This window comes from Struthio camelus, chromosome 2, assembly GCF_040807025.1.
Source record: "Struthio camelus isolate bStrCam1 chromosome 2, bStrCam1.hap1, whole genome shotgun sequence".
Taxonomy (NCBI): domain Eukaryota; kingdom Metazoa; phylum Chordata; class Aves; order Struthioniformes; family Struthionidae; genus Struthio; species Struthio camelus.
This window is the reverse complement of record NC_090943.1, coordinates 18,057,591-18,073,608: the sequence shown is the minus strand read 5'-3', so window position 1 is coordinate 18,073,608 and position 16,018 is coordinate 18,057,591. Positions and strand designations below refer to the sequence as shown.

General features: G+C 40.6%; 1 protein-coding gene across 1 annotated transcript; it reads left to right on the top strand.

Annotated features, from left to right (window-relative positions):
- Window positions 1-1,012: 1,012 nt before the first annotated feature.
- Window positions 1,013-14,780, top strand: MTPAP (mitochondrial poly(A) polymerase). Its single transcript, XM_068934477.1, has 9 exons — window positions 1,013-1,224; window positions 3,297-3,469; window positions 4,025-4,258; window positions 4,563-4,787; window positions 8,191-8,402; window positions 10,401-10,627; window positions 11,824-11,916; window positions 12,029-12,102; window positions 13,896-14,780. Exons 1-9 carry the CDS (start codon window positions 1,047-1,049, stop codon window positions 14,232-14,234), a joined length of 1,755 nt encoding a protein of 584 aa, XP_068790578.1. The 5' UTR covers window positions 1,013-1,046; the 3' UTR covers window positions 14,235-14,780.
- The last annotated feature ends 1,238 nt before the right edge of the window (window positions 14,781-16,018 follow it).

Here is a 16,018-nt window from a genome sequence, read left to right as displayed (position 1 = left end):
AGCAGCGCTGACCTCTGTTCACACAGAGCTTCTTCTCCACAACGTATAGGTGATACATTGGCAAATCTCCACGCAGGAGATACGGATCTTGTCGAGTTTGTTCTTGCTCAATTGTGCTGTTCAGGACACTCACTAAGAAATGTACATGGGATAAATTCAAGAATGGTGAAGATGACTAGGGAGAAAAAAATGGAAGAAGGAAATAAAGGGAATTTGGGAAGAAGGTAGGCTGTAGGAGGAGGAATGAGGAGAGCAGTGCGGCGTAGGGGAGGGCAGAATTGGCAGCAGCCCGGAGGTGGCAGGTTAAGGCTGAGTAACGCTCCTTTAACACATTACAGCAGCTCTCACGCTAGGTAACTTAGGCATCCTCTTTCAGGAACCTGCCTAGGTCGTTAGTTTTCCTAAACCCACAATTAATTTTAATGAAACCATTCTCCTTTTTTAGATCAGCTTCAAAGGAAAAGAAGAGGAGGAGTTTCTCGCTTTCCACATCAACGGATTCAGGATGGACATGTCACAAGATGTCACCTACTACGGGCACGTGGAGGAAGTTTCTGCTCCGTGGCATACACACCTGAGATATAAACTGAGTATTTTAGAGGCAGTCTGCTCCTCGTCTTCGGGATCATCTTGCAGCACAAAACAAAGATAACAAGGCCACAGTAATTGCTTGCAGGCCCCGACTTACTAGGCGGCTACGAGGCGGCGGAGACCTGTTAGCACAGCGGTCGCACGGCCCCTAGTTTACGCTGCAGACCATAAACCACTCTCCGTTCAAATGTTACAGAAAATTATATCTTCTCCATCCCACAGGTGGGGAACTGTGTCTGTTGTAAGGAGTTACATGTACTGGGGGGGGGAACCCACCAACTACAGAAAAGCGCGTTTCAGGTCCTGCAGCGAGGAGTTCGTCTGCCGGCCCCCCCCCCCCCCCCCCCCGCAGCAGCACGGAACGGCGCACACTGAGCCTCGCCGGCTGCCGTAGAGCGAGGCGGGCGGCGCCTGCGCAGGAGGAGCCGCCGGCGCCCCCGCTGCCCGGTCCAGTAATGGCGCACCGCGCGGGCGGGCGGGCGCTGGCCCTGCTGCAGGGCCGCCTGCGCCTCCCCGCCTCGGCGGAGCCCGGCGGCTGCCCGGGCCGTGGCCAAGCCCGGGGCCAGGCCCGACTCGGCTCCGCCGGCGCCGCGGTGCAGAGGGCGCCGCAGGCCGTCGGCGCCGAGGAGGCAGGTGAGGGCGGGAGGCGCCGCGCCGCTCTCCCCACCACAGGCGCGGCCCGGTCTGGGCCTCAGCCCCCCCTCTAGGCCTCGCCCCCCCCCCCCCCCCCCAGGCCTCGGCCCCACCGCTTCTCCCGGGGCGGCGAGGCGAGGCAGGGTGGGGCGGGGGCGTGGGACGTGCTTCCAGCGGGCGGCTGGGCCCCGGCCGTGGCTCCTGGGCGCGAGCGGCGCGGCGGGCGCGGGTGCTCCGCGGGCAGGGGCATCCCCAGGGCAGGGGGTCCCCGGCAGCTCCGGGTCCCGCTGCAGCCGCGGCGAGCGGTTCGGGAGAGCAGAACCCGCTGTCGTCGTTTAAGACTTGGTCTATTAAACGTAGAAATCGGCTACAGGTAAATTAGGCGGTAGCCGTTATCCTCAAGAGGCTTCTTTAGGCACTGAGTAAAAAATGTGCGAGTGTTGCTATATGGTTGTTGCAAGCCAAGAACAGAGCTCTGGTGAGGACTATGCAGAGTTGACGTGCTGGGACTTGTATGTGCCGTGCAACTTACCATGATAACGCAGTTCTGAGCCTGAGTCTTGTAGTTATACTGATGTTCATGTTTCAAGGCTTTTTAAAGAGTATTAGGTGGCACCTTTTTGATAGCGAGAAGGTCAGGCTGTATCACAGTTTCAGTTGGTAGGCTATCGCTGCTGACAAAAGCAACAGTCTTTGCTCTGCAGTCTTTGGCAGCAGAGCTTTGGGAGCACGCAGCTCAGAGCACGTGTTCTGCTACAGTGCCTAGGTATAGACAAGTAGTAAATCATTAAAGAATTGCATAGGCAGTCTGGCCTAATGGAGGGAGCTCTCGGAGTGAGAAGATCTGAGTTCGTCTTGTGGTTGTGTGACTGGTCTATAGGACTTGTCATTTCTGTATTTCAGTCCCTTCTCTGTCCCCGGGGACAATAGGATGTTTACCTTCTTCATAAAGTGCTTCTGCAGTCTTCTGGAAAGTGCTATATAAAGTTAAGCTATTGAATCAGTTACTTTGGGTAGTTATTATTTATAAGCCTGTGTGAGAGAGACAATAAACTACTTGTAAAATAAAATATTTTATTTTTAATAATAAATGGTTGACAAGGTTCATTAGGTTATAGTTAAGATTATCTTGAGGCCACAAAATCAAAAACAAAATAAAGAATTCTCTAAACCTTCCAATACCTGATAGCAGCCACAGGGAAATAACTGCATGCTCTCCGGCTTCCCAGTCTGAATTAGGAATGACAGTAGTAACGAGGAGCAGTTTCACAGGCTGTGATAGTAACGTGAGGTGGTCAGTTGACAGTTTGAGACTTATGCAGGAGTGTGATTATTGTTTTGAATTTAGGATATTGCCATCCCCCTTTATGTAATCGACAAAAACGTTTTCTATGCTTATCACTGTTCCAGCGTGGCTCATTTTCATGTTGATTCCGGAGGCTGTCAGCAGCAGTATATATCGTCAGTAGTGTGGCGGAATATGGTTGATCTGTGGGTTAATTGATGAGTAGATGAAAGTATAGTATTAAATGCATTTTTGGGGTAGGAGTTTACTGTGAAAGAAGTTGTTGAGTTGTAAAAAATAAGTGTTTCATTGTTCCAAAGGTAAAAGTGCTGTTTTTGTGGTAGTGGAGGTAGACTTTCTTTTCAGTGCAGCTTGCCAAAGGCCTAGTTTTGCCTGGTACCCTAGCAAGGTCTCTTTTTGCTGGATTAGCATGCAGAATCTGATTGTATGTGCTGAGTTTTCTGACAGTGAATATCAAATAGGAGAAGAGCAAGTATTCCTTGTGTCATCAACAATCCTGTGGGGTCAAGGGAAGCCGATATTATTTTCTTTCTATGTTTCATATTCTTCATTCTTATAAATGCACGTATTTGTGAGAGAATTGCACTTACGTTTATAGGTATTATATTCCGTTCTTTCTTGATTGTTTTCCTGTGCTGCTCTTGGCGAGTCAGAGTAAACCTTTGTTCATGTGTCCAATCCCAAAAGACGAGATTAAATCCACTAACATCCGTTTTAAATCTTCATGTTTGTGTAGAAAAACCTTGTTGCTTATTTGTTCGCACAGATGCTGAAGTCAATAGCAGAAAGAAGACATTCACTGAGGTTCAGAAAGAACGACTGGAGCAAGCAGAACGGACTATTTTAATTAAGTGCCCACCAAAAATTAATGAGAAAAAATTGTTGCAATATTTGTCCAGTCACGGAAACATTAACAGTCACTTCTTTTTTGAAAATCATGTAAGTAATTGATAATGTAAACTAAAACCTAGACTTAGACAAAAAGAAGTGCTAGCATTTGGGCTATGTAAGTTGAGCATATTATGCAGAGCTAATATATTAAATTTATTTTTATCTTTAATATAAAGTTTACAAGGTACTGAGTAACGGATTTCTATTCTTAAGTCAGCTAAGCAACACCTGCTCTAAGTGTTGAGTAACAACCTGTTTTGGACTAAATCTTTGAAACTTATTCATAAAGCTGCTGACTATTCTAACTGTAGAGCTAACTTTTTTTTTTGCATTTCTTTAATATTCTAGTTGCAAAGATGAATGGATTTTAGTACTGTTGTCTTAAATGTTCACTGCCAAGAGTTGCATATCTTAAATATTTTTTACCTTTTGTGAAAAAGTGTCTACAAAGTGTTGAGGTAATGCAAAGTAGCACTCAGCTCAAAACTGTTGTATAGTTTTGTTGTGGTGCTCCCAAGAAACATTTGGATAACATCAGTACAGTAAGTTCAAGACTCGTGTGCAGTTATCTAACTCTGTCTGTTTCCATTCTTAATGTTTTAGGGTATCCATGCCTTAATAGAATTTTCCGAAAGGAACAGTATAGCCTCATTACAGGATGTTATTGGAATCCCAGGTGCTACAGAACGTCATGTTGTTCCGTTTAGATCTAGACTTTTTACTTTCACACTGAAAAACCCAGTGAGCCAAGCTGCTGCTGAGACACCAATTCACCTCTCTCCTCAGTCGCACATTCCAGTGAAAGACCTTATTGAAAAGCTTTGTGTCGCTGACAGTGTAAGTATAGCTTTGTAGATCTCTTTCAGTTAAAAGTGAATGATATCTATGTGGGATTTGCAAGTGAACTTGTATAACTTAGAATGCAGTTTATTTCTCTGCTTAAGAAAACTTGAATTTTGCGTGAATCTCTCTCTCATACACTGGAACAAACAGATGAACTTTGTTATTTTAATTGCCAAAATACTTTTCTGCGTAAAATCTTTTTTGATTCAAAATTTTATTCAAACCACAATGATATTAAGTAGTCAAAAGGATATATTATGAGTCATTGTATCTTCACAGTGTTCAATTTCTTACCTAGATAAGCAGTCAGATGTACGCTCTTCTGAATGAGTATCAGCTTACAGAAGAAAATATCAAGCTCCGATTTTTGGCCTGTTCTCTGGTTCGGGATTTCACACGTGCATATTTTCCAGACAGCGTGGTAAAGCCATTTGGCTCTTCAGTCAACACCTTTGGCAAATTGGGATGCGATGTGGACATGTTTCTGGACTTTCACGAAACAACAAAGCAAGCTACAAAAATGGTAAAGTTATGCTGTGCGTCTTCAATCTGTGGGATTTTTTGACAGAGCAGCTCGTTTGCTGCTTTTTATATAGGAGTACACGCGCTTATACTCTGATAAATGTTTCACTTGAGTCTGTACTAGACGTTGTTAACAAATTTACTTGAATGTTTAGACTTGAAGACTTTCAAAAACTGAGCGTGACGTGAAAGAAGAGGCGTTCCTCGTTATAGGAAGAAAATGATTCGGTGTTCATGCAGACTTTGTCTGCACTGTCAGGGTGGATTGCACTATGGAGGAAACCCTCATCCCCCAGAGCTAATTCAGAAAAGCCAGACCTTCCTATCCTGCCATTCATTTTGCTTCTCTGGAGCTGCTGGGCACGTGCTTCAAGCATAATGATGTTGTGCATGTGTGTGCACATGTATTACTGGAGGGTTGTCAGGCCATTTTCCTTGGTTTAAATAATCCCTTCGACGTTTACAAAGACTGTTTCAGGTGATCTTATCTGTAGGTGGTATTGTTTGCCACGGTTAGGACAGTCGTACTTGATTATGGCTCTGAAGCCACTTCCTTTATCGCTGTAACTATTTTTGTTGATAGTGTTAACATGAAATGTTGGTCGGTTTATGAAAACCATTTTAGTTTTCTTACTGAGCTCCTACAGCTAGAGTACTTTCCAATTAATAGCTGACAGTAGACTTGAGAAGACTGTAAATGTGTAATGAACTATTTAAAAATGAGGCAAGTATTCTGCACGTGATCTCCATTATCTGCAAACCAGACATACTAATCGTATTCTTACCGGCAGTTGTGATTACTTGCAGACAGTTGACAGACTTGTTACTGTGAGGCTGCTTCAGCAGAAGCCGTTGAGGCTACTATTTGAGCTCACGTCTTCATGTTATATGACACATTAATAGGCTGTGTGGCACGTTTAAACTGTTACGTGTGATGCAGTGAAGCTTTTGTCTTGTATACAGGCATAGTCGTTAGGCATTAAGATAATCTTATTGGTTTTATTAATATTTTGGACTGCTAAAATGTGGGCATATCTGCTGCCTCAATTTGAAAGTATGTATAAAAACAAGGTGCGTTCGAGAGTTGTCCTGTGAAGGACTAAAAATCACTAGTGCAACTCTTGCATCTTGATTCAGGCACAGCCAAAGAATAAAGGAGAACAGGATGCCAGCACCTGCAGTGCCTTGTACTTTGTAGGGATCGTGATGTGGGTAACATCTCCCCTAATAGGCAACCTATGCTTAATGCTTCCGAGAAAGACAAAAATGGTATTCTCCCTGGCAAATTGTGTTACCAATGTACATAAACTGATTGTCCGTCTTGGGACGAGTGAGTGAGGGAAGGTAACTTTAATTATAAGACAGTGTAGCAGCAGGAGAAAGGAACCTTCTGTCTGCCAAACTATTGCAGAATTTCAGGAGGATACCAGCAGTGGGGGAAGACCAGGTATTTCGGCATCTATTTACATGTATTTATTTTTTTTGTGTAGTCTGATGGAAAACTGATCAGTGATTGCGAGTTAAAAAGGCAGCAAAGGTGGGAGCATTCTTTACGATGGAATCTGTGACTACTTGGAATTTTTTTTCAGTGCGTTTTATTCTCCTTCATGGGTGAACAAAGGACTGGTTATCAGGATGGTGTTTGCTGAGCGTAGAAATGGTATTTTTAACACGCAGGCAGTTTGGGATAGTAGTGAGTGACTTTAAGCATAGTTTAATTATCATTTTAGAGTCACTGTTTTTGGATTCAAACAGTTATGCTTCTTTTTGAGGGTACTGTATCAATTTACCCCAAAATACTAGTTTACTTTATCCACATCTTCTGTTATGGGCAACATGGCGAGAACAGCGAGAGAACCACAGGTCTGGGCAAGTGTATCGGTTCTTCATCCTACCCACAACTGGAACCAAAGCTGTATGTGAAGGTCGTATCAATTACTGAGGTTGTCGTCTAGCTAAAATCTTCCTTTAGCTTCTGAGAGATACTGAATGGCTGTCTGGGAAGGCCCATCGTGATTTTTGTCACACACACAGAGGTAAAAACACCAGCATACTGATGCATCAGCCAAGTCCCCATCTTTTTCTTTCCTGTCACCTTCCTCAATCTCTAACCTATTTACTCTTGCTTTAAGACTGGCAGCCCTTACAGGTACCTCAAGGCAGCTCCATGCTCCCTTTATGTGTAGATTTGGGTTCCTTTCACTTTGAGCCAGCCCTCCTCCAAGGTTAGCACATTAATCCCACTTGGCTAAGTAGATCGGGGGCCGCTGTTCTGGTACGTTCAAACACTTGCTCTGGCTGTTGAAGTGTGGGCAAGAGAAGAGCAGGAAAAAATGCCTGAGTGATTGTCAGAGTTGCATAGAAATTGGGTGTCTTAAAGGGGGGTTTACGGGAAGAGGGTCACAAGGTCCGCAACTTCTGAATTGTGCCTGTCTGTAGGTGCCTAGTTTCTTTGCACTAACCTGGTGACAACAACAGTGAGCTCATATAGTTGTGTCTCGGAGGACTGGTTAGGTCACTGTCTAATGCTATTTGTCTAGTGTGCATTCACCCATAACGTGCTCCAAAGGGAGGGCTGAGTCAGTGTCAGGTATCGGATTAGCAAACAAAAATAGCTGAGGCTTAAAAATATAGAGAGACGATAAAAACAGCAGAGATTTCATATAAATTAGATATTTTATTGCAGTATAAAATGTATATGTGCATATGCTATATAAAACGCGTATGTGTATGACAATGACAACTACAAAGACATACAGGAAAGTGCATCTCCAGTATAGTCAGAATGCAGCTCTAAAATTTATTTATCAGAAAAAATAAAAGTGCAAAATTATTATTTAAAGTCTTAGAGAAACTTAGTGTTGTTTTAAAACACTGAGAAATTTGCATGCTAAAATTTTGGGATTCTTTTCAAAATGAAAAGTTTTCTTTTACAATGTGCTATTATTGAATCAAGTAGCACTGTACTTTGAGGGTATGAGAAGAAAATACTAGTGGTATGAAGTTAACAGTGGTTTGATTGTGTTTCATCCTCTTATGTGTTTTTTTTTTTTTTAACTTAAATTATGCTTTTTTTTTCAGTCAAGAGTGTACATGCTGTCTCGGGAATTGAAGAATTGCTTACTTTAGACAATAGTATAATGTAGTACTACTCCCTCATCTAAGCAACTAATTTCACAATAAGTGGTTGGCTATTAACCTGGAAAAACTGAATCGCTAAGAAAGAATATACAAGAGAAAGTAGTATGTTTTACCAGGTTCTGCAGGCTGCTTTAAATAATGCATTTGTCTTAGAATCTCTAATTGCACAAACTCCTTTGCAAAGTGGTGTAGTATTTCAGAAGTATTCTTAAATATCTCTTTAGTTCCAGAGCTAACAGTTTACTTTTAAAATTTTGTGGTAGAAAAAAGGTCCCTTTGAAATGGAGTATCAGATGAAAAGATTACCGTCTGAAAGATTAGCGACTCAGAAGATTCTGTCTGTGATTGGTGATTGCCTTGATCATTTTGGTCCTGGATGTGTGAGCGTACAGAAGATACTCAACGCTCGCTGCCCACTGGTGAAATTTTCCCATCAGCCAACAGGATTCCTATGTGATCTGTCAGTGAGCAACAGGTAAGACCTGATTTTAAAAGTTTAGGCAGAATATCCCTATATTCTGGAAACCTGTAATGAACACTGTTTAGTAGTTTGTGTTGTCTTTTTAACAAAGATGATAAAAGAGCGCTTAAAAGTGCTAGCTCTGAAAGTACAAAAGATATTTTTGAGTTTTAAAACTTTTTTTCTTTAAGTGTGTTGAAGATGCTCTTCTCCGGTATAGTAAATACTTGTTAGCTGAACCTTGAAGTTCTGAAGAAAACTGACAGTATGCAAAAATGTGGACTTGTAAGGAGTTAAAAGAAGACAGGGTTCTTTAGTTATTACTTCCTTTCACACACGTAGGCACGTGCATGGTCGTCTTTGGATTTCTTTTCAGGCTAAGAAACTGGATTGTATTAGTTTTCATTATAGTCTTTCAGCTGCTTTGCAGTGACTGGATTTCTAGTTATTTCAGGGTTCTTTGTTTTTTCTTAAGGGCGTATGTACACCTGTTTGCTGGCCAGGTATCTTGAGTGATCAATTAACTCACTGCTTCAGAAAATAAATCTTAATTGTTACTGTCATAAGGACCTTTCACAAGAGTGTCCAGTAGAGGGAGCAGGCTTCTTAAAAATAACGTTTTGTCTGTGTGTTCCCTCTTCCAGCTTGCTCTCATTTTTAGGTCACCTAAAGGGTTGGTAGCAAGACATATTATTTTGTTTTGCTGTCACTTATTTTATTAAGAAATACCTAGCTTATGCCAGTGCTACGGCTATATACTGGATTAAGGATACACACTCGCATGCGGTTTTCTGTAAGCTTTCCTTATCTGTGGAGCAGTTGGTCAGCTGCGATTGTCTGTGTGCTCTCTTGTTATCATTTGGAGTAATAACAAATATTTGTGGCTACAAGGAAGCACTTCGCGGTCAAAATTTGAAAAGTCAAGGTTTTACAAAACTTTGACATGGCAAATTTACCCAAAATGCATTTTTTCAAAGGAATTAAGTGCAAGATTGGGAGTAAAAATTCCCGCAACTGTAGTTCAACAAGCACTTTAGACTAAAACTATCCCCAAAGTAAGTCTTGTTTTTGCACCCTGCTTCCACTCTAGTATTTTCTGCTTTTTCTTCCCCTCGCTCTTGCACAGTAAAAGAACAATTGTATGACCATATGATGAAGCAGATCAGAAACTGATCCATTTGAAAACTATTGTCATTTTCGACGAGTTCCTTTTCAGCTGGATTTGGATAATTGTTAGCAATAACTATCAAAAATATGGACGTGGTAGTGCGGGAATGAGAGCAAGAGTCTGCAAGCAAAGCTGCTACGTCTAGCAGCAGTGGCTGCTTATGTTTGTTTAAAGCATTTACTGCACAACAACCTCAGATTTATTCCAACCGCACTAAAAATGTCTTTAATACTGTACAGTTCAAAATTCAGAACTCTGTTCTGCACTATAACAAAGGACATCAAACTTCAAGCGTTAGTCGTTTGGAAACTACCAAGTTTACTGGTTTTGCAGATTTCACTGTCTATTTGCACTTTTTTTATTTTGCAGTTCGTCATGTTGTAACTCTTTGGATTAGAGTTGTGAAAGAATTTCTAGTTTGTACTTTATAATTTATTAGGATGTAGAGATTGTCTAATGTACTACAGAGACATTTGTGGCTAAATTAAATGTGTGCGTTCACCCTTGATTCTGCATAGTTTTACTCCTGTGCATTTGATTTTGGTTTTTATTTTTGCTTTTTTTTCCCCTCGTGATAAGGAACAAGGAAACAATGCAAGTCCAGTATTATTATTTACCCCTAATTGTATCCTTCTTATTATGAGAACCTATCAGGAATTTAATCCTGGATAATCTCAGGCATTCTCTTCTAAATTTTTAACGGGTAAAACTTATTGGTATTAGTTTGTTTTATAAATATCCTCTTCACTTATAACTGATGCTCTAGGATTGAACGGCCAGCATTGCACCTGGTACTTCACAATTCTCTCATTATTTACATGTGTCTCATACTTCTTCTTCCTCAGCATTGCTATAAGAAGTTCAGAACTGTTGTATATCTATGGTTGTCTTGATCCCCGTGTAAGAGCGCTGGTGTTCAGTGTACGATGTTGGGCCCGTGTTCATGGACTTACAAATAGTGTTCCTGGTGCCTGGATTACAAACTTCTCTCTAACAATGATGGTCATGTTTTTTCTGCAAAAGAGATCACCACCTATCATTCCAACACTAGACCAACTTAGAGAACTAGCAGGTAAGGACAGTTGTTTATGAAAGAAATTGGAGTGACTCTCACATTTATTTTCTCTTCTCTAAAGTTATGAATAAACCCATACCGTTTCTTTATGCTCTCAAATACCCATGTATATTGTGTATACCGTATGTTTGTGGGAATATACAAGTTTCGCTTGTATTTTCTGTGGGAAAAGAAGCCTCACGTTTTTAAAAGCAAAATAAATCCTTTCCTCTACAATGTTAGTTCTGCTTAGAGGAGTTAAGGTTATTCTAAACCTTAGAAAATAAAAAGTCGTTTATTTTCATCAAAGCTGGCTCAGTGCTCCTTCCGCGTACTGGCTGCTTTGGGTGTGTTTTGATTTTTGTTTTTAAGAAGACTTGTAAACTCTCAAATATCTCCCCACTTGTTATCAGTTTTGTCCATTGATGGAAATCATGCGTACTGTTTCAAGTGCTTAAAAGAAGGGTTAAATTTTTTCTCACAATTTGTAGTATTCTTGAGACTGTTCATGACATCCAGAAATAATTGTTACATCTTTGCAAGTTAGCTGTTCTAGCCATTTCATATGTAGTTTTCAGGGTATGATATCTTCACTTATCTTCAGTAAATCTAACGAAAATGTAGAGAATGACATCCCAAACTCTGAATTCCTCACTTACGTCTTGTGCTTATTGGCATGCTTCCTTCCAAATTTTGAGCAGATTTATCAGCAAGCTTTCAAAATGATTGTAGGATTCTTATGCACAAAACAAAACACCTTTCTTTAGATTTTACAAGAATGTTCCTAATCCTCGTAAGTTTTTTCAGAAAAAGGGGCTGAACACTTCAGGTCTGATTGCTGAAAGGCTTATATAGTTATTGACCTTGGAGATTTGTGCTGTTTAGTGGATAATAAACAACTGTATGCAAAGACACCAGGTTTCTTTCTCAGAAATTTAAATATCTTTCTTCCTGTAAGTTTTTGAAAATGCTGCATTTACTCGTGCTTATCTTCCTCTGCCTATCTGTACGTTTTTTTTTGTCTTTAACCATTTATCTTGAATCTTGACCTGAGAGTTCATTTGTGATCTCATGAGTTAATTTACTTTATATGATAGCATTCATTGAATTCAGTCATGTCGTAAATATCAAATGTGACTGCATTCGGTTGTATTAATTACAGGGGCATTTTTGTGGTTTATCACTTCAAAATATGTTTGCAATTTTTGTTTCAGGTGAAAAAGACAAGCACATAATTGGAGGTTATGATTGCTCATTTGTTAGTGATTTAAGCAAGATCAACCCTACAAAAAATACAGAAACACTTGGTAGGTAGATTCTTTTTTTTTTTTTTTTTTTTTTTTTTTTTTTTTTTTTGCAACTATGTTGAGAGTAAACTTTTTCTTACTGTTACTATTGGCTCTTTTTTCCCCCCTTTAGATGTATTGCTGTGTGACTTTTTTGAATATTTTGGAAACTTTGATTTCAGAAAGAATTCCATAAATCTTCGAAAGGTAAACTCATTTTAATCTCTCATCGTTGTGTACTGAATTCCTCTGTTTGTCATTTGAGAAACTACAGATGTTAAACAACCATTTCTGTGATCTGTAATTGTACGTTCAAAGTAAGTTGGTGATATCCAGAAACTGAGTCCTTTTTATGAAGGAAGTGAACTTTCTTGTCAGAACGTCATCACTTAGTGTAATGTAATAACTTAGTGATGCTGTAGCTTTACTTGGGTATGTTGGAAAGCACGAACTCTAATGCTGAGTCTGCCTATATGACTTTTTTTTTTTTTTTGACTACTCTGTATCAAAAGTGGCTGTTTTAAAATGACTACTGCTTTGATTTTGTGAGAGGAAGACTTTTTAAATATCATGACATATGTCATAGCAGAAGTCTCTTACAAACCGTGTACGTCAGCAGGCTTTGCACTTATAGTTGGGAGTCCAGACCCAAGCAGTGTCCACATTAAGTCTTGTAACTGAGTTTTGCAACTTTCTTCTGACGTTTCAGTGTCCTGCTGCGGTTCGCAGCAGCATACGGTGTGGATGCTTACAATTCAGTAAGCATGACAGTTAACAGGATCATTCTGTGCTTGCTGAGGGGTCTGCACTATTGTTTTGATTTCTGTATGCATTTCATTCATGCTGTTTATTGGTGTTTGTGTGTGTGTGTATATACATAGATAAATAGACACACAGAGGATATGGATACTAGGTAGGGGATTTCAGTGCAATGTTGCTGTGTGGACACTCTTGTGGGTGTTCTGCTTTCTATTTTGGCACTGTGGGTTACTTGCATAAAAGGTGGTGGTTTTTTTTTTTGTTTCTATTTTTGTTTTTTTTGGGGGGGGGGCGGTGCTTAGGTTGATTCTGGAAACTAATTCATTAAGCTGGGGGGCCTTTTTTTGCCTTTAAGACTCAAAAAAGACGAGCAAAAACCTCCACATGGTGGAGCCTAGGGCAGACAGGTGAATTGTCTGTGCTGCTCATGTGCTTCCTGTCTAACCAATCCTTTTGGCCCTGGGGCAAGTGTATGTTGTAGCATGTATGTGGACACTTCCTTACTGGGCAAGAGTAAGCTGGTAGTTTCTTGCTAGTGCTTGCAATGGAAGGCTTGCAGAGGATCTGTAATAAAGAAAGGTCAGCAAAGGAGTACTGATAAGCGTAGAGACGGCAGTGCATTTAAATAGCAAACTACGTAGTGCCAACAACTTGTCTTTCTCTATGCCAAGTGCCCAAAAGTAGACCATGATCTGAAGATCTCTGTACTTAAAGGCCAGAATGAACGTGAGGAATTTCAGCCAAGGCAGTACTCATGTTTTGCTATACTAGCTCTTGATAAGGACTGTGAGAGAAATGGTTTGAACGTATGGAGTGGTTGTAGTAGTTTAGCAAACTGGGCTGTGGAGGTTAATATGACTGACTCATGATGCTCCACACCCAAATGGAGACAGGAGTAGGAGGCTGTAGTGAGTGAGATTTCAGGCCTGTGGAAAAGTAAATGGGGGAACGGCCAAAAAGACAATCTAAGTTCTGGTTGTGTGTTGTTTGTCTTGAAGGAAACGTACGCTGAACGTACCAAGGAAAACAACCTCTAAGAAGATTCAGAGAGCAGGAGTCATATGGTCAGACTGACAGGGAAAATTAACTTGATTAATTATCACTTTTTTTTTCCACAAAAAGGTCTTGAGTAGGTCAAAACACTTTTACTGTTAATGCTAATGTAATAACTCAAGTGATTTCTTATTTGCTGTGCCTTTAACACATGTGCAGCTTTAGCTTTCTCTTTTAACTGTCTACAGGGAAAGGAAGTAAATAAACCTGAGTCGTCTCCTCTTTATATCTGGAATCCCTTTGAACAAGACCTTAATATCAGCAAGAATGTTAATCAGCCCCAGCTGGAGAAGTTTGTCGCTTTGGCCAGAGAAAGTGCCTGGATTTTACAGAAGGAAGATAAAACTCAGCGAATGGTCAGTAAAGAGCCCTGGGGACTGGCAGCCCTACTGATACCATTTGGAAAAAGTAATCCCAACAAGATCAAGAGTAGGATGAAGGGAATAGGAAGTGAAACAATCAAAAGTCTCTTGGACTCTTTAAAGTTAAGTAATGTGAACAATCTACAAAAAGCAGTGGGAAAATGACTTTCAGTGTGGAAACACAGTAGCTGCTATTCTGTTTTAGGAATTGAATGCAACGTGCAGTCTGAAGGACATTACTTTAACATTTCTATTATGGTGAAATGGAGAGTCAAATGACTTCTATTTTCCATTGCCATGCTTTTCGGACAAGTCTGCTTTGCTTCTCTGTACGTTATCTCCTCCTTACTCTCCACTTCTCCATCTATGCTATGAATGAAGAACATTCACATGCAAGTTTTACAGATACCTTTTGGAATTAGTCTTCAGTTGGGCATAGTTTTTAACAAAAATACTGACAGAAGGACCATGGGAAAAAGCCTCCAGAATTCTGTTGGCTAGCGCACAAATGATGTGCTAAGCAGAAGCTCCGGAAGTAGCCACCTTTCAGTGAAACCACGGTTTAAAAGAAGAAGAATGTTGGTACTGTTGCTTCCGTTGCAGCCACAATCTGGAAGCCAATAAAATCGAAGTGCATGAGTCTATTTTTGTAACTGTTTTCCGTTCATGTAGATAGTGCCAAGACACAATAAAGAGAATGGAACTGGATAAGTAGGGTTTGCAGTTTCATCAGGCATTGCTCTCCAGGGATTCCGCAACTGTTTCATATTGGAAAATTGATTTGCTCTTGTATATGTCACCTGTTCTCAAACTTCTTCAATCAGGTCTTTTTTTCATGTCAGTATTCATAGGGCTGGTTCCTACCCACATACATATACACTCCTCTGTCATCTTGCCTTCAACTTCACTTTAAACTGGTATTTTGGGTTCTGTAAGGGTTTTCTGCAGCCACTTTTTGCCTCATCTCTCTCCTCAAAGTTGCTGCACACTGGGGAACACCAAAAGCTTCTTCTCAGTTTCCATAATCCCTGCATCTCTCTCTGTCCCTCACATTAACCCATAGACAATCACCTGCCATTCTTGAATGCGGTCCTTAGTCCTGCCTTGTTTTTCAGATACTAAGCAGAGCGCTACCTGTCACCCTCCCAGATTGGCTTGACCATCAGAGTCAATGTCTCTCCTTGGCTTAAAGATACCATTGAGTTCTTGGTGTGTCTGCCACAGAAGAGTGTGTTTTGGAGGTAGGGAAGTCAGACAGAAAGGGAGATGGAGAGCAGAAACAAATGACAGATAGATTGTCTAGGTAGGCTTTTAGGTCTTCTATCTGCCCAGTTTGAGAGCCACTTATGTACCCTAAAACTGTGCAACTGTGATATGAACACCTATACAGACTGTTGTCTTTACTCTTAAGAGAAATTCAGTACAAGAAATTACAGTAACTCAGAGAACACCATATAGATGAAATATTGATGTTCATGATGAGTTTCATTTTCAATATTTTTAGATTTTTTTTTTTTTGTGCTGCAGTGGTATATGATTTCATGTGGAATTCCTATCTGTTCGTGTCATCTGAACTGGTGTGTTAGTATTAACAGCTGAAAAGAGTGTTTTCTCTTTTTCCTGAGATACTTATTGAGCACTTGTGTAAAATTTCGCATATTCATTATTTTGGTCATGGGAATTAATTCTCATATTAACTTCTTCAAGACTGAGCCTTGAAATTCAATTTAAAACCCTGTGCTAGTGAGTGAACGTCTTTTTGGTGGCTTGAATGAAATTTATTGTTACTTTTTACTGGCATTAAACCAAACTTTTTGGTACTAAGCTTGGCACTAACATGCTATGAGGAACCTTGATCTTTACACAACCTAGAGAGATGTTTTCTCCAGAAATAGCTATTGAAGCTATTAGGGTGGTACTTGGTTACTTGATATTTTTTCCAGTTAAAC